Source organism: Antennarius striatus, chromosome 4, assembly GCF_040054535.1.
Source record: "Antennarius striatus isolate MH-2024 chromosome 4, ASM4005453v1, whole genome shotgun sequence".
In the NCBI taxonomy this organism is placed as follows: Eukaryota; Metazoa; Chordata; class Actinopteri; order Lophiiformes; family Antennariidae; genus Antennarius; species Antennarius striatus.
The window spans coordinates 7,050,827-7,070,472 of NC_090779.1; the positions used below are offsets into that span (position 1 = coordinate 7,050,827).

Genomic DNA, 19,646 nt, shown 5'->3' on the forward strand with positions numbered 1-19,646 from the left:
CTCTGACTCCAGCCTCACTGGCAGTCCGGTGATGCTGTCATACACCTTCTATCTAATTCCTCTTTAACGACCATGAAGGCGTCCTGTCGGTGATCGGTTCTCCCGACAGGCTCCATTCATCTCTAAACCGGTTCATCATCTATGTTAATGATCTATGGTTGTTTTTACGAGGAAAAAAAAAAAAACCACACAACCAGCTCCTTGTCTGCTGTTCATTTTTCGTGCGCGTCATGCGTCGCACCCCAGCCTAGCCCTGCGCTTTCACTCGGCGGGTTTTTGTTTTTTTGTTGGTTTTTTTTCCCCGTGGCTTTTTCAAGGGCATCATCGAGCGACACGATGCGGCAGCGATGTGAACGTCTGTCGGCCAGACGGATCCAAGGGGAGGGGATCTGTTTCTGCTCCATTTGAGCTGTCGTAGCTTCCAGCCGCATCCAAGGGTTCCAGCGCTCCCCGGAGCTCCTCTCTCGGTTCGGCGCCGGGCGTTTGGGATGGACGGAATGAGCTGATCGCCAGCAGACAGATGTTGCTGTTCCGCAGAACCAGGAATTCATTCTCCGCTTGATGATTCTGGGAAACAAAACAAAACAAAACAAACAAAAAAACCAGCTCATGTGATAAATGATCGCAGCGTTCATTTAGTCTTTCGGATTGCGTAAAATGATCCCTGGACCCGCCGCATCAATGCTACCGTCTGCAGAAGCTGCGAAATTGTACCAAACCAATTACGTCCGCAACGTCCGTGTGATCGGACTCCTGTGGGCCATCTTCACCATCCTGTTCGGGATCGTCAACGTGACCATCTTCTCGCAGCCCTACTGGATCGGGGACGGCGTGGACACGCCGCAGGCCGGCCACTTTGGCCTCTTCCACTACTGCGTCGGAGACGGGATCTCCAGAGAGCTGACCTGCCAGGGGAGCTTCACGGAGTTCTCCGCCATCCCCTCCAGGGCGTTCAAGGCCGCCTCCTTCTTCATCGGAATGTCCATGATGCTGGTGGTGTCCTGCATCGGATGCTTCAGCCTCTTCTTCCTCCTCAGCACCTCCACCGTGTACAAGATCTGTGGGTGGATGCAAGCAGCATCAGGTCAGTGTCGTCTGTAAGGAGATATGCCATAAATGCATGAATGATCTACCTCTGATATCTCACCAGCCAGACTGGACTCATCCAGGATTCATCCATATTTTTTTTTTAGATTAGGAATTAGATGTGGGATCTTGTCTGTAAGGTTTACTTCCTTTCTTTTATCCCTTTCTTTTTCCAAACACTGGCCTAGATTGAGTTTTGATCGATCACCCTGTTAGATCAATGAATTTTCAGTGGAGATAAACAAACACTGTGCCATATTCCTCCAAGAGCCTCCAGCCAACATGAATTATCAGCTCTGTCCATGGTGCTGAAGTGGACAGCTAGGTGAGACATAATCCTCCAAAAACTCTCGCTGTGAAACGATGGTCATGTGATCTCATGTCAGATGAAATCAAACCACCTGATTCATTGATCCCCTTTGGATCTGTGCGTCTATCATCAGTCGTTTATAAGTTATCAACAAAAACACGACTTTTAAGCACAACAGGATCTATTTTCCGTCATCAGTTTGAATCTTCATCAACTCATGTACCATTTGTGGCTGTGCCATGTCTCCTTTGTTAATGTATTACAGTTCAGATGCACACGAAGAGTTGTCCATGCATGGGTATTTTGATTGAAATCGCCTTATTGTGATCTTTTTAAAAGACAACGTCTTAAAATGTTGTTGTTGTATTTCCTTTCCCAACCACCCGGTCAAGACTGCCCTCTTTGAGTCTGGGTCCTGTCTGGAGTTTCTCCCTCAATGGGGGAGTTTTTTCCTTCTGTCTGTTAAAGCACTTTGAAATGTCTGCTGATGTGATTAAGTGCTTTACAAATAAAGGTTGATTGATTGAAAAAAAAAAAAAAAAAGGGAAAATATGATTCTGAACATCCATCTGTGTCCGAATCCAATTCAGAATTTAATCAACTTTTCCTGGAGATCCACCCCCACAGAAAAACTAACACCTCAGAACATCTTGCAGAAACACAAACAATCAAACCACTTTCAGTGATATGTTGATCTGATCTGATGCTCAGCAGCCTGACCACTTTAATTTGACATCACTGGTGTTCTAGAAACAATTTTCAGTCAGTAGGTCTGTGTGTGTGTGTGTGTGTGTGTGTGTGTGTGTGTGTGGTTGAGTTATAGGTGCTGAGAAGTTGCCCACTGACAGCGTTTTGTCACAGTAACTTTGGGCTGATGCCATCCAGCGTGTGGACCGTTGGTCCGCTCAGCTGCACCAGCGGTCAAAGCAGCCGGCTTCCTGTTTGCAAACAGACAGGAATGAGGGGGATCTTCTGGAGCGGCTCCAGCTCTGTGTGTTATAATAGGCCTGTCTAATGAGGGGGCTGCGCTTCTGCAGCTTAAAGTTGAAAGAGAACGCCGAGAGGAGAAACCCTGACCGGCACAAAGATGCCTAATGAGGGAGTGTGGCTGCTGAGCAGCGTCCAACTCCACTAGAATTATCAGAAGGTCAGCGTTACGATACCTTCACTTAAACCCTGCAGAGGACAGGTGACATACTGTCATCTGTAGTGGTGTCTCATGTTTGAGAGAGAGGTGAAAAATCATCAGTATAATATCTATAAGTGACTGACCAGACAAGTGTGTGCACAAGAAAACCACTATTCTTGAGTTTTTTGTTAAGATTTAAAGCCGGTAAAGCCGTCTGGATTAAAACCTGCCCCAGTGGTTCGGTCTCTAATTATCACCACCAGTTATTTCTCATTATAAAGCCAGGATTTATGTTTCTTCTGCGGTTCAAATGTTCATGGTTTGAAAATAACAACATGTTAAAATAACATTCAGATACACTAACTCAACATCAAGGTCATTTGTACGAGCGGGCCACATGTATGAAGGAATTTAAATGATATACGAGCCACTCAGAGACCCCTTTAGGCAGAGGTCACAATGTCATGGATGAACACTCAACAAGGCATCACAAAGCCTCTGCTTGGGGCTGGTCTCTATGGGGCGAGGGGGGTTCTTAGAGAGGATACGTATCTCATCTCCAAGCTTTCTCTTAATTCCTGGTAGAAGAAAAAAAGCAGGACGTCTGTATAAAATCAAACCACCAGGAAACGTTTGATCTCTAAATGTTTGGTTCAGACAAAAAGTTGAGAGCAGAAACGCTCCTGCGTCCATCCTGCTCCAGATGGACCATCGCTCTTACTTGCCTCAGCGGAGCTATTTCCGTCTGTACATCTGCTCCGTTCCTCAACTTGCAGATGCAAGCCTGTGGTTTTTTTTCCACTGAGCTGAGCACAACAAGGTACATGATTTACAAGCTCCTTTACCGAAGCTCTTTCAGAGATCTCCGCACAGGTTCACCCTTCTGTGCATATGGCGTAAATGTATCACCCTTTTAACCCCTTGTCATTTCTATTCTCCTTCTCTATCTGTGTTTGTCTTGTAACTCATCTGCTTTATGGGTCTACTAGTTAACTACGGAGGTCAGAGTTCACTTCAGTTTCCAACCCTTTACTAGTTCTGCTAGCTGATAACCCTTCACTGGATTTCATGAGTTTCTTTCCAAGAAAATCTGAGTCATACTTTTTTAGTTTTTGTGACATCAGCAGATTTTGGAGATGCCTGCATGGAGAGATAATGACTGCATTCAGATATTTCCTCTCTTTGTCTACTGTATTATTTGGCTTGTTATTCTAGCACAGGTCTGTGTCTTGTTTTATCCTAGAATAATAAGCACAAGAGAGAGAAATGAACTAGAACAAATGGTCATCTGTTCCAATGTTTGACATTATATGTTTAAAAAAATTACTTTTTACCCATGGTGTCAGCAATTAAAAAATGTAATTTTGTAAGTGAAGATGATAGGTTGTAATGAATCACCATTAATCGCATTAAACACAGGATAATTAAACGTGATTGCAGCTCTTTCAGGGGAGTTGAAATAAATTCAAGACAAATTGTTTGTGGGCATAGTTTTGATGGTGAAACATTTAACACTTAATCATTAGAACGTAATGCCCGGAGCAAAGTGATAGCAAACAGCTTGTTTGTAAATTCGAATCACGCAGAAACAGGTTCCAAGACGTTTTGCTTTCTTTGCCTTTTCACTGACATACAGACCATAGAGTTTGGAGACAGCAGTGTCTCCCATGAGGGTTGTTGGTTTGAATGGCTGCCTGAGGTGATCGACATAATACCATGAAGCTCCCAGCCTTACACAAACTAATTGGGCCTGCAATCCATAAGGAACCATTTGCATTTGTTAGCTGTCTTCGCTCTGTTCGGACGTGCACCACCTGTACGTGAACACAATGCTGTTCGACAACACACACAAACCTTGTGCTCCCTGTCTCTGTTGCAGTCAACAGTTCCAGTAATACCGTCAGGCGACGCGCTGCACTGGAATGTCGGGAACACACATGGATCAACATTTGTGATTTAATTAGTTTGTGTTAAACAAAGAGGAACACGTCTCTGAGCTTTTTTGTGGAAACTGGGAGAAATGGTTGAATATGTTTTTACCAGCTGTTTTATTTTCAAGTTAAAATTACAGTGTGTGATTTAGTTTGACCAGCAGTCGGTGGCTGACAGACCAAACTGTGTAAGCTTTATGAATTCAGGTCTTCATCAAAATGCCTGCATACAGTTTCCATACAATCAGAATTCTGTTTCTGTCTGTCTGTTTTTAAGTAGAAATATACCTCCAGAAATCAAATGAAAGAGAAGAATGGAATAAAGATTTGTGACTTCAGGCTTGTGTTGCCTGACAGTGATGAAACAAAAAAGAGAGGAAGGAATGGGAGATCACATTTGACAGAGAAGCGTGAGGTCTGAGATCAGAGGAGAAGCAGAACATTGATCAGATAACAGACCTCAGGAAGATGTGCTGATCTTACGGGTCATTTTTCTTTCTCTTTGTGAGCAGTTATCTCTCACTCTCTGGTCCATTAGTTCCACTGAGAGACCGGATCTGAGAGGAGAATGAAATTCTAGCTGAATGCAGCTGGCCCAATGCAGCTGAATCGTACAGTGTTCACAGAGCTGGGTGGCAGATACGTGGCTACCTGTCAGGCCTTAAAAGCAGATTAATGCTTGGCTGAGGGAGGAAACGACTGAATATCTTTCTTCATCTTCTTGTGCTCAGGCTCACGATATGTGTGCATGCTTCATATTTCATGTTTAGATGTGCTCTCTCTGCGTTTTAATGCATAATCATCTCTGCCCAGGGCTTACTTACATTTCGTGACCACATGCAGTTTCTTCAGTCACACATCCAAACAGCATTAAACCATTGCAAGAATTAGCATATAAATTACAGCATTTCTGCAAAGTGCAGAATTACAGTATTTCAGTTTGATGATGGTGCAGTTAAAGTTTGTCCGTAACTATCTTGGTTCTACAAAAGTAAACAAACAAACAAACAAACAAACAAACAAACAAGGATTTCTGCTTTTCCTTCATCTTCTGCTGACTTCTTCTTGTTCCAGTGACAACAGTTCGGTCTTATCTTGGAATGTTCTGCTACCTCTGAGGAGGAAATGTTTGTCATGAACTGCACCGTTGGTTTCCTGATTAACTATCAACTACATAATGAAACCAATGTGCTCTCTGATTCTGCAGAAGTACGAGCAGCTTTCAGCGCTCAGTGATGGTGAGCTTGTTCCTTTTGTCTCTCTTACACAAAAACACTTGCTGGTGTTCCTGAAGTGAGAGGGTTGATATGGGGCCATGAACAGTTATGTTGGAATGGATCCGAAAGAAGGATCAGGATATTGCCCCCCGCAATTTCTTTTATATTACTGGATGACATTTTTTTATCCCAGCATCCTTATTTTACAAAAAATCTTCCACAATTACAGGTTTGTTAAGAACAGGAGATAAAGTCTCTCTATGGCTGATCATGTTAGAGATGCGGAGAGTTTGATTTGTTTAATGCAGACTGAAACAACACATATCTGCCGTTTATTATCATAAGGTGCATTTGCGCTATGATCTAAATGAGAATCTGGACTCGTATTGATGTGACTGACATCGCAAACAAGAAAAGATCTGAGTGACCTGAAGCGACGGAGATGTTATTTCTCTGCAGAGTTGTTTTCCAATCCCAAACTGGCTTCAGGGATGTGCTGCATGTCTGACGTCGACGCTGGTTGTCTGGGCTACAAAGGCAAGTCATGACAGCTGGATCGGAATAATTGGTGAGAATCAGTATTCTGCAGGGTCTTCACAGAGTACAGCTCAAATGAATGTGCTGGCCCGAAACCCTTTAACGAATCATGCAGATTCACAACACTGCCTTGTTCATTAATCCACATGTGGCTCAATATTCAGAGGTGAGGCTGGGATGATCTCACCGAACACACTCATCGCTGTGACTCTCCTTTGCTGTTGGACACTTCTGTTTTCCTCTGGAGTCACACAGACGTTGCTTTCTCGCCCATTCTCCTCACATCTGCCCTCAACTCGTTCGTTTGGGTAATTAAGACACACATACAGTCAGTTCAGCCACCTAATTATAGCCTGCAGGAGGCATTGAGGAGCCATCACCCATGCAGCTCACACTCCTGCAGGAGAGGACGGATGGTGGATAACCACACACACACACACACACACACACACACACACACACACACACACACACACACACACACACACACACACACACACACACACACACACACACACACACACACACACACACACCGATAATAATTTACATACATACTGTACACTTTTAATTGCATACCATAGTAATATCTGCTATTCCTGGTGTAATGCATATTTAGATAGATAGATAGATAGATAGATAGATAGATAGATAGATAGATAGATAGATAGATAGATAGATAGATAGATAGATAGATAGATAGATAGATAGATAGATAGATAGATAGATAGATAGATAGATAGATAGATAGATAGATAGATAGATAGATAGATAGATAGATAGATAGATAGATAGAAAGATAGATAGATAGATACTTTATTAATCCCGGAGGAAATTGCATTTGATCAATTGGAAATTTGATCATTTGGAAATTGCATTTGATCAATTATTGCTAATTTTATGGACTCAGTTTTTTTTACATCTCACCAAACAAATCCATTCATTCATTCATTCATTCATTCATTCATTCATTCATTCATTCATTCATTCATTCATTCATTCTTTCATTCATTGTCAAACACCCACTTCATCCACAGTCGTGGGTCTCAGGGTACACTCCGTGCATGACGCCAGTGCACCGCGGAGCCCCAAACATGTTGATTCATTCGTCTGTAGGGATGTAAATGTCCGGCTAAGTCATCCTCCTGGCTCCCCTTGTGTTTCGTGTTGCTGCAGCCCAGCAGGGTGTGTGCGACTGATTCACAAGAGTTAATCCCTGTGATTTAAGATGTGGTCTGGCTGGGGTCAGAGGTCAGGAGGAGGAGGGATGAGGTGGGACAGTGAGGACACAGTGACTCATGACAAAGAGCTCTCCATGCTGTAGTGACGGTGCTGGTGGAAAGGCAATGCTCTTATTTGATTTGTTAAGTGTACATTGGTGAAAAGTAAACGTCCTACAGGGCTGCAGTAAAGAACAATTACAGCGCACTTCCATCTAATCATAGTCTTTTCTTATTTTAAGCTAATTATACCTCACTGCCTTTCAGAGGGAAGAGTAAATATTGTCGCCAATGGTTGCATATATTTAATTAAGTCAACACTGTAATGGAGGTTTTTATGGGATGTTTGCTGCTTATATTTTGAATATTTCTGCCATCACTGCAGTAAATTTATTGGTGCTTCCTGTAGACGTTAATGCATGGCTTAGTCCCGACTGTTGTTAGAAAGCGATGCCTGGAGGAAACATTTATCTAATTATTGACTTTAAATATCCCTCAGAGATCTCCATTATGCATAATAACCACGCTGAATTTAAAAGGCACTGCTTTCTTTTCCTTTAGTATCTACATGTCTATTCTACTGTATTCATGTCACACCCATTTCAAATTGTGAACTTTGCTGAGCTGTGGCCGTTTGCCTCCGTCTGTTCCTGGAACCACCGGCCCAGTTCATGTTTCACAGGGAACTCAAAGGTCCCTTTTGATCCCCGGTGCCCTTGCCAGTCGTTATCCTCTGCAGTGGTTCAGGCTGCGGTTGAACCCATTACATAAGTCCTCAACGTAAGCCTGACTCCCTCACGCTCCACTCACTGTGGACGCACTGTCTCCATCCCCTGACTACACATCCATCCCTCTGATTTAAGGGCTGCGTTCATGATGGGAGTACATGACACGTTACGTACATCATCACAGAGACTGCTCTGTGTTAACTCCACCTGAAGAGTCAGAAAAAGGAATTCACATCTCAAAAACAAACAATGGTAGGATTTTCAACAGTAATGTGTGTTTCCTGAACAAAGAAAACATCTAACCTTTTAAAATTTATCAAACTAAAAAACACAGTTTGAAATAAAAGCAGACAAAATTCAAAAAACAACTAAGTGTTCTCCACCATCGTCCCTTTTACTTTTGTCATTAGTTTCTCCAATCTAAAAAACCTCTTTGCTCGTAAAAAAAAAAAAAAGGCTGGTCACTTCCTTTTGGAGTTATTAAATAAAAACAGACGTTTTTCGAGAAACACATTGATGTCAGGAAAGAAATTTTCTACTTTGGCCCTCAAACCTTTTTGTGTCTAGCAGGAATTTTTAAAAAATCTTTTGCACTTTACATTTTTCTGTTATGGTTACTTTCAAACTGCTGTCATTTTCGTTCTCAGAGCAAATTGTATGAGTAGGTGTCTCAGGTGTTTCTTTAGAGAGAGAGATATTCAGGCCATCAAGTCAGAGCAGCAGGATCTGAAGACACCTATTCTAGTTTAGTGAGAAGGACACAGTTCTAACCCGCTAGAGCTTCTCAGGATCCAGAGATGGGTTCGAAGTCTAGAGTTCTCACCTAGAAGAACGGCTGCTTTCTGTTTTACTGGACGAGTGTTTGGTGAAAACCAACAAACAAAAACTGGCAAGAACTTTAGGAACTCAATCATGCTTTCATGAATGAGACAGTGAATCTGGTGAAACCGAACCCTCTCAGTTCAGAAATACTGCATAACCAGCACACGCTGGTTATGCAGTAAATTGCTTTGGATGTTGACAGAGGATGCCTGGAAGCTGCCTGCTCCCCTCTGGCAACCAAAGAGTTTCGCCGGCAACCGAGGCAGAAATAGATCCGGACCGCAGACAGCTCCTCTCAGGAAACATGTTCTTCATCTTCCAGGGGAAATGCTGCAGTCAGGTTTAAAAGTTTCTGTTGCTCCACTTTCTGCCCATCCTTGACACTTTGGAAACATTTTTAGGGACCAGTTTTAAATTGCTGTCCAGCCTGCTGTCAAAATGAATGTTCCTGTTCTGCCTATGCTGTGTGAAACTGCGAGACTCCTACTCTTATATTTGTCTCATTATTTTTTTCTGTTATAGTTGCATACAGTAAGCTGACACCTATTTCTATAATAGCCCTATTCTACATGTATTAAAAGGGGTTACAGTGGGATGAATGAATGGGGAATAGGCCATTTGATGAATGTATATGTCATAAAAGCTCTCAAAATCAAACAATATTTTCTGTAAAATATTACTGCAGTACAACCAGAGACTGGGGGAGGGTTGTGGATTTTATAGCCGATCCCTGTGAAGTGCTCTCACAGCTGCATGTTGAGACCAAAGTCAAGGAGACGGTTCCTCCTGATGAAGATGAGCTTGTCGGCTGCATTAATGAGGCGCCGTCAAAACTCCTTGTTTGTGTTCGGTTGTCTCTCTGGTGAGTTATTGAAGTCCAAATCCATCTGACCAAACTGAGGCAAAAGACATAGTTACTGAAATGAAATGAAGGTCAGTGGATTGCACGTGTTTCTTAAGAGACAGAACAACTAAAACAGAATAAAACCTTTATATTAATCATCAATTTAATTACTGAAGGTGCTGGTATGCTGATTGTTCTGACCCACTTCAAGCCCCGTTCTAAACCGTCCTTCTTTGTTCTCTTCCTACGTCATAAACCTGGAGTGTGAATGACGCATTTTCACACTCTATTTAATACCACTGTATGGATCATGAACTCTTCATAGCCTCATTTATCCAGATGTAATAATGACGTCTCACCGTCACAGTCCTGGGCCATCGTTCATCGTTCATCGTTCCACTAATCTTACTTCTGCAGAGTGAACAGGGGGTCGGTCTGGTGTGGCCAAGAAAAAGATTAGATTTAATTCTGTCCTGCTAAACCGTTTTCCTTTAATACATGAAGCTCATGGAGGTCAGCTGAGGAGGCAGGAAACAAGGCTCGTCAGAGACGTCTACCGTCCGTGAGGTCACACTGGGGTCAAAATCTTTTTGGCTAAAATTCTGAGACATCTGCCAGTTTTTCTTCCTAAATGCTGCTGAACATGAGTTGGTTTGTTTTGGACACTGAGAGGAAGGTAACACCGAATTCACTCTTACAGAGGACTAGAACCTGCAATCAGTTCGATACCGACTGACAGCTCATTGAACGCCCTTATACAGTATGAGGATCAAAACTCCCAACTCTAACCACAAAGACTTCGACTCTATCTGGCCTACCTGCTTTTTTGGCTCTCTCTTTCTCTAACCCTGTCTCTATCTCCATTGTGTTTCTTTCCCACCCAAACGGTCAAGGCGGATGGATGACCACCGGGGTCCTGGTCCTGCCTGGAGTTTCTTTCTCAATGAGGGAGTTTTTCCCCGCCGCTGTCGCTTACGCTTGCTCTAAACATGAGTTGTATCACAAGTAGATTTTGTTGTTGTTGATGACTTTTGTATAGACATATCATTGTATGCAGTACATGCCTGTTCTTTTAGAGGACAGATACATTCACATTAGAGTCAGATAGAGATTACTTTAGGTTCTGAATGGGATCCATCGAGATAATCAAGTCGCAAGAAATCCGAACTGAAGAAAGAGCTTTGTAATCTGAACATCGCCTTCATCTGTCTTATCATTGAATATTAATATGATGCATTCAGGAGCAGGCAATCTTCTGTAAAATCCTACCTTAGCTGCATTCAAGTACATTCTGAATAAAGTACACAGATGGTTTTAAGGTTAATGGAGCTTAAAAAATAATGCAACGTCACAAGATGTTTTATTCTGTTTGGATGTGAGTCATTACAGTCTCTTCTTCTTTCCCTAAGACAGGGCTTAGAGAAATGTTAAGAAACTGACTGAATTTCTTTACCCACATCCAGGTCGCCGCTGCACCTGTGGGGGTGGAACATTAGCTCCTACATTACAGCAAACTTAGTAGATGCATATTTATGTGATGTCCCGCTGGGATAAACACTCCCAGAGCGTATGCACTAATTTCATTTAGGTTGTCACCTTAAAAGCCATTTTACCAGTCATCAACTCACCCAGCAGAGAGAATAAGACACAAAAACATCACTACAGAAATCATTCAACCACACCAGGATATTAGGAATATGGCAAAAACATTTTTGCCATAACCTGATTATGTAAAGTTTGAACAGATCAATAATAATGATCCAGATCTCGGGATCAGTGTCTGTTAGGAACAGATGATATTGTTTAATTCTATTCTCCATAGATCAGCATTCTCAATCTATGACGGAGACCAAAGTGTTTTATTTGAATCTGATTCACAAATTGTTTATGAAGCAAGAGTTTAACCTTTTTTTTAATTATTGCAAACAGAGGACAAACAAACAAAAACAACTAAAATACAGTTTTACTTCCAATCATATATCTAGTAAAAATGATCCGGATGCCATGTCTTTAGATTAAACCTGACATTTCACATGAAGTGTATAAAATAAGTAAATGGGATTTATTTCAATCTTCGATCTAGAAACACTAATCCAATAAAGCCGCTGCTTTGGATGCAACATTGTGCTGCCAGCTAGCTGGACGACTTGCAAGTGGCACACAGAGATTAGACCAGGGAATGGGATTCTTTCAGTATCGATGGGATTTGATTGGAAAGATGAGCCAATAGCAGATCTTCTGCCATCATACCCCTGTGGTGCCATCTGCCCATCTGCCCTCACCTAATCTCCCCTACCTACTGTCTCTTACATAAACTGCTGTTCCTTTTCCACTCACATGATTTCAGTGTTCCCAGAGAGGTGTGTGTGAGGAGCTCCGCCAGTGGGCTCATGGTGTGTGTGTGTGTGTGTGTGTGTCATGGTAGCACAAACACACACACAGTTTTCTCCATTGCAGCAGGAGTGGATGAAGCCTGCTGTTATAGGTGGTTTTTGTTCTTTTTATTAGAAGTAGCAAATCTTAAAGGTATTTTCAGTATTGATTAATTTATTGGATAATTCTATCAAATTATCAAACAAAGATTTTTGAAAGTTTTGAGGAATCTGAGAAATTTTGATCACATCCAAGGAAATGGTCTGAAACCTAAAAATGCTCATGCATTGACAGATGTGAATAGAAATATATATTTTTTTATTTTTGATCTAATTAGTGGTTATAAAGTCCATAGGTACCATTGTTTTTTTAAAAAAAGAAACATAATTTTCATGTATTTTTTCTTTATTTTTTCTAAAACATCCATGCTGCTGAGAATTCTTTTCACAGTGTTAAATGTTTTCATAAATAATATATTTATTTTTGCATCTGTGTGGTTTAATATTCAGAATTCTAAATTATTTTTTTTAATAGGGCAGTGTTTCCCTTTGTGAGCAGTAAACCTTCAAGTGAATCTTCTCTCCTAATTCCCATCACTAACATGGGAGTGAGGTGCTCTAGATTTCTGATCCCCTTTGAATCTTGATTGAGCTTTTCGTTACGTAAGACGCTGCAGTGCTGCTGGCTTGCATAGTTTTAGATTAATCGACTCTGGGTTTCCATCGTGTGAAGGCGACCTGAGCTCCTCTAAACACAAGCTGCTTCTGGAATCAGTCTGTTGGCGTCCTCCATTCCGTGCTGTCCTCACCGGGGCGTCCCTCAGAGATGTTCATCTGCAGAAGCAGACAGATACTCTACTGCTCTTGTATACCTCGTTCTCCCGCTCTGCCTCTTGCGATCATCACGATTTGGTTGTGTCGTTTGTCTTTTCCCCCCCCTCTGTCTCTTCCTCTCACACCTGCTTCAGATCTCAGTGTGACTCCTCTTCCTTCCTGAGCCTTGGTCTAATGTAATATTCATGGAGCAGCAGAGTCAAGCCAAAGGCGAACAGAAGAAACCCAAAAGGATCTGGAGAAGCTTTTGTTACCTTTGTAGTAAAACCCAAAAGCGAGAGAGGAGACTAATGTACATCGATAAATGTTGCTGGGGCGTCCACGGCTCTCATGCTATATTTATTTTTATTGTGGGAGAAACATTGACTGAAACTATTTTCCCACTCACGTTTTCTGTTGTGTTGTACAAACAGGACTGAAAATTGTCAGTTTTCAACTTAAACTTTTTGCTCCGTTATTAACAAATAGGAAGTAAAATTTTCTGTGTAAAATCTATACAAATGTCTGAACCAGAGAAATCTCCCCTTTCTTCACACTCACCTGAATAAATGTCGAAGTCTTTCCTGAGAGTATGGATGTGAACCTCTGTGTGCATATGAATTTATAATGATGGTTAGAGCCATGGGGAGGTGTACGAGGAGGCTGGAGTGTGAGGTTTGCCTGCAGCAGCATACAGTATATTGCTCTGTAATCTTCCTCTTCCTCACTTGCTTTCTATAAAATATCTCTCAGCACCTGCTGATGCCTCTGACTGCATGCTATTAAAAACTGCAGCACTGCTTCAACAACCTGCGGCATCTGAGGGCTGTAGTGTGGACAGCTATCCTTTTGCACATGAGAGAGAGAGATGTTTGACTCTGAAGACTGTGAAGAAGAGAGAGGGTCCCAAAACGACAAGATTTTTATGTTGTAGGTGGGCAGAGAAAAGAAGAATCTGCTTCTGTAGAGATGCAGATTTTTAAAGAGTAAAAAAAAGGAATGTGAAGCAGCATGTGGGGAAGAAACATAAAGTAAGGGTTAAAGAAATGTGTGTGTTTTTTATTATTAATGTGCGATGTACATTATAGTGAAGTCAGCTTCTTTTTCCGGGTCAGCTGCTTTTCTGCTGCAACATCACCTCGGAGGGGGAAGTTATACCAAATTGAAAAGCGGGAAGATTCACCCCTCAGGGGAGAAAACCGAGAGTGAGGAGCGCTTTGTTAAAATTCAGAAAGGACAGGAAGGGCTTTAAAAAGCACACATGGGCTTTGATTCGTCCTGCGCCATTCTGCTGCAGCGTCACCTCAGAGAAGGATCGCTCTGAAACTGAAGATGAAAGAGATTTGATCCATGAATGACACCTATGTAAGACTTTGGGCAACTACTGAGGATGAGGAGCAGACATTTAACATTTGAATTTTTTGCTATTTAAAATGAAGGATGCAGAAATGCGGCAAAGTTGTGTAACTAAACAAATGAAATGTGTCAACTGAGGACATTTCAACTCTTGTAATACTTTAAACCTCCTTCTGCTCTTCTTTCTGCCTGGAACTGGTGCTGCAGTTGTTTATTACAGCTCCTTCCTCCCCTCCACTGACACTCACTGTCTAGACTCTGATTCCCACCTAAGGGAGTGAAGATCAGTGTGATAAATGCCACATGAACACAGCAAAGTCACCAGAGAGCAGAACAGAAGGTTTTGCTGTTTGAGCGACTTGAAATGGCCATCCTTCTTCTTTATCTCTCACTTCCCCACATCTCATTATCCCAGGTCTCATTCATCTCTCTGCACTTTTTTTTTTGCTTGTATCTTTACTTTTTCTTCACTCTCCTCCTCATCCTCGCTGTTCCTCCTAACGTCGTCGTTCTCTCTCTCTCTCTGCCTCTCACCAGGCGTTTGTCTGGTGCTCGGTTGTATGATCTATCCTGATGGGTGGGACAGCGATGAGGTCCGGCGAATGTGCGGCGAGCAGACGGATAAGTACAGCCTGGGGGCCTGCTCGGTGCGCTGGGCCTACATCCTGGCTATTATGGGAATCCTGGACGCACTAATCCTCTCATTCCTGGCCTTCGTCCTGGGAAACCGGCAGGATGGACTCATGACAGAAGAGCTGCTAGCTGAGAGCAAGGGTGAGAACCGCTGTGTAATCAGGTTTTTATTTTAAAGGTCATGTTTATCCATCTGTTTAATGATCTCCTGGACCCCACCCCCCTCCCTCGCTTGAACTCAGAGCTGTTTACTCCAGGAACATCATGGGATTCGTCACATACACACAGTTAAAGGACTAAATGAGACGATCAAGAGAACAGGAAGTAGTGCAGGTTAAGGCCTTCTGTCAAAGACCTCTACAGTATGTTTTATGTCAGAAATTTCTAGAACATTGTTGTGTTAACAGCTGCTAACATGCTGGTTTTGTGAATCCACTTCTCCGGCAAGTTAGAATAAATTAAGTGTACCAGTTTATTCTCTCATTTTATAATATACTGTATTTGCACATGTCCAATCAGTTCTCCTCAAACAAATTTAATTTCCTTTTCTACACATGGTCAAACTTGTCAGAAAATCTACCGACATCTTACCAGCTAACCAGGCTAACAGCAGCAAGTAGCTCCAGCCAAATAGTAAAGACTGTAGTTATCAGTGGTTGATGGCGACTCTTCTGGAATGATACAACCCTCTCTGTCTTAAAGCCAAGCATGAAAATTATTATTATTATTTTGCTTCTATTACATAGACAGCTGAGAGACTATTATAGGAGATTGGGAGAAATAAATGGCTTGACTTACAGCAAAGGGCCACGCGAGGACTGCATGTCCTGTAAAATGTAATGTAAAATCCATCCCAAAGCTTTCATACTTTCATACTGGGTTATAAATCTTTATAAAGTAATGCAGTCACTAATTTTTAAAGAGTTTTAGAAGGAGAAAATTTTTTCTAAAAATACACTTAATGTAATTTCTGCTTTGGAGGCCTGGAAACAGCATGCCATTAAATAAAAATGCTTTGAATTCCCTTCAGGAATAGTCTCATTTGTTCCTATATAAGCGACTTTCTACTTTCTATAATGTGAAAGCGTACATTAAGGCAGTTGAATCCAATCTAGTCTGGCAAATAAAATTACCTGAGCTGAGCTGAGGCAGTTCTGACAAAATGAGCTTTTGATGCAGCCGTTATGCAGACAAATCTAAAATTAGGACGTCTAAAAAGTTTTAAACATGCATAACATTACTGAATGTACATGTCATGTTCAACCCTCATGAAGATCCCCTGCTCTCTCCTCTGAAGCCTGGAATGAAGCAACATAAACATCTTGTCTTGTCTTTAAACTACTGGGAAAGGAAAGCACTGACGATTTTTGACATTTTTTTGTCTAATCTTTAAAAATTATTATGCTTTCTGTGCACCATTAAGCAAATGCAACTGAATAAATGATTAAGCAATATATATTTTGTCAAAATTGATCTCAAGGAACATAATAACATCCCTAAAATGACTTTGTGCTGTCACAATGATCCAAGCCAGCAGGAATAGCTCAGATACCAATCTACCGACAACGTGAATGCACCACCAAAGATTTTCCTTTCAGTCGGTTGTGATGTAAACTCAGTTTCTCTATCAATCACCCCGGAGACGACATAAGGTTTGGCGATGTGGTCAATTCGATTGTTTTTGATTCTATCCAGCCATGAATCCAGAGGATTCCAAATGTCTATTGATGCAGGAAGCATTTGTTTCCCAGATTCTAGGATTTGGTCGGGTTAGGGAGGACCACTATGTATGTAGAGATTTGAAAAAATAGGACTCCGTTAAAGAAAGGTCATGAGAAAAAAAAAAGTATTTCAACGACTTAGACAGCAGCTTTCTTATAATGTTTTCTCCAGAGTAACAAAGATGTGGTTTTATTTATATTTTCTCAGTTCAAACCATAAAAACCTGCTGATATGAGATAAAGATAGAAGTTCCATGAGCAATATTAAAGATGGAAAAAGTTAAAAAGCATTAAGGGAAGGACTCCCAGGCAACAAATAGCCGGACTGTGAAGCCTGGCGACGTGTTACCCCAAACTTTAGCAAAATTTATTCCAAATGAAAAATGGCTGTTTTTATCATGAAGCTCATCTGTGGCGCCATCTACTGGTGATTGTGTGCAAGCACTAAACAGTCATAGTTTAGGATGCATCAACGAGATGATGTGTGAACATGTGAGTCTATAAATAGCATGACCTTCAGTGTGTGATAAAGCACTTTTGAATTTTATCTCTATGTCTGTGTTCGCAGAGGGAGGCAACGCCTAACCAAACCTTAGGTAAGTCAGTATAAACGTAATGCTGTCAGCGAGTGACAACTAAAGCCTAAAATAATTTACCTTCCATCTGGCTCGATTCCACTGCAGAGCCATCCATCCAAATCATCTATTCATCCATCTATCCATCCAATCATCTATTCATCCATCCATCTATGCATTCACCCACCCATCCATCTTCTTGGAGATGTGACAACCAAAATTTCCTTATATTCAGCACCCCTCGTTATTATAGTGACACCGTTAATGCAACAGTGTGTAAGAAGTTATTTATCTATTTATCTGTTATTTAATAGCTCTATAATCTGATAAAAGAAATTCACAAAGGCAGCAGTTCAGTCCACTAAGACCCGTGTCGGGCAAGAACATTTTGGAGTGTGAATTGACAGTGGGAGGTGTCAGCTAACCTCCCAAGCACTGCCGAGGTACCCTTGAGCAAGGAGCCGTCCCCTTTATAAGTTGCTCATTAGGGCGCACCATGAAGGAGCTGCCCGCGACTCTACCTCCCCATCATCATCACGCCTACAGGCCCCCTTGTGTGTGTGTGTTTGTGTGTATTATGGGCCTGTACACACTATGTATGCATGCGGATAACAATGTGTGCTAACAATTTCCCTACAGGGATTAATAAAATATATTACATCTACATTTATACATCTATAATAAAGAAAAAAAATCACACTTCTGATACAGTTTGGGGTTTTTTAAAAAACATTTTTCCAACAGTACTGTTGGTTACATTCCCTTTCTACACCTTGAACAGTTACTCAGAAATATAATATAGTGAATATTTAAAGAAGGATCAAATGAAAGTACTGCAGTAAGTGAAAGCACCACTATGAACACAGTAAGTATTGCCGTGAACTTTAAACAATCTTTCTCATCATTTCTTTCAGGTCCTTGAATTTCCATGTGTCTGTTGTACAAGTCCTTCAACATCAGCTTCAAGGGGGGGAGGAAATCCAAGTCTCTGTAGGTGGGGGGTGGGGGTCAAGCAGCCTGTCCGTCACACCTACCTGCTAACAGCCCAGTGTAATCTACCATCCATCCTGCTTGCTTCCATCCCAGTGACCTGGAGCTAACCAACATAACTTTGACCATGACAGAGGCAGAGACTGTTATTCTACTGAAACGGACTACCCACTACCTACCTGCAAAGGCACAGGGTTGCCATATTTCATCTGCAGTACGAGCACAGACACAAATACACACACACACCTCCCACCTCATACGCACAAACACAACTCTGTAACACACTCACAAGAACTACATTCAAAGAAAAACATTGACAAGCTCTGTAATTACAAGTATTTAACTATGTTAACACTTAGCTGTGTGTACCACCGTCAGAATGTGTGCGTTTTCTTTGTGTGAAGAAAAAAGATTTGCTCTTTTTCAGATAATAGCGGGTTGATGTAAATCTGTTGTGCTTCATGCGTGCGATCTGACCATGAAGTCTTCGTTTTCTCTTCTTTGCTCATTTATTCCTCTTCATTTACTGAAAAATATATTCAAAGCTGTTTTATAAGAATATTATCACAAAAGAGAAAAACCTGTATGTAGAGTGATAATTAAAGATGTTTTAGGAATTTCACCCAAACCATTCAACACCCTGCTCGCTGACTTTGCACACTGCTTCAGTTTGGGAAGAACTATTTTATAGTCTGTGCTACCTACACTGTGATGGGTCTTTTAGGACTGTGTGCTGCAGAACTTATATCAGCTGTGTGAGTGTGTGTGAGTGTGTAGGGACGTCTGTGAGTGTGTACTGCTTTTTTCGGGCTAGTGAACCAATAAGCCAGGCTCACACACAATTCTACTGATGTATGGCTAAATCTTTTTGTCTTCAGCTCTCTTCTGTTTCCAACTCCCCTCCTCACTTATGTTTGTTGGGACATACAGGGTAACACGATACAGATGTACAGATGGAGTAGGACGTAGTGACTGGTGCGTCTGAGCAGTGATGGATTAGTTTGGCCTGTCCCAGTCTCACCTGTGGATATGTTCATTTGTAAATAGATATTCTATAGATAACAAACAATTAGCAAGTCTGAGAAGGAGATTAACTCAGAGTTATTCAGAGATTCCTTTAAGAGTATATAAACACTTAATAAAGGTTTTCACTGTAAAATGCTGTTGTGACGTTTCTTGTTGTGCTCAAGTTAACTTTCATTAAACCCACTCCGTCTGTTTTACACATGATAATGTTTTGGTCATCAGCATGGAAAGACATCCGAAAAAAATCCCACGCATTTACAGAGGTGTGAGAAAAACAGAAGTGTGAATATTTACTTAAAGACTGAGTTATATTACAAGAATTTTGTTGGCAATGTT

The 19,646-nt window shown here is 41.5% G+C and overlaps 1 protein-coding gene across 1 annotated transcript; it reads left to right on the forward strand.

Moving 5' to 3' along the window:
* The first annotated feature begins 155 nt into the window (after window positions 1–155).
* Window positions 156–19,388, forward strand: LOC137594223 (LHFPL tetraspan subfamily member 3 protein-like). The gene is made up of 4 exons (XM_068313567.1): window positions 156–1,084; window positions 14,903–15,139; window positions 17,288–17,315; window positions 18,209–19,388. Exons 1-3 carry the CDS (start codon window positions 658–660, stop codon window positions 17,302–17,304), a joined length of 681 nt encoding a protein of 226 aa, XP_068169668.1. The 5' UTR covers window positions 156–657; the 3' UTR covers window positions 17,305–17,315; window positions 18,209–19,388.
* Window positions 19,389–19,646: the final 258 nt, after the last annotated feature.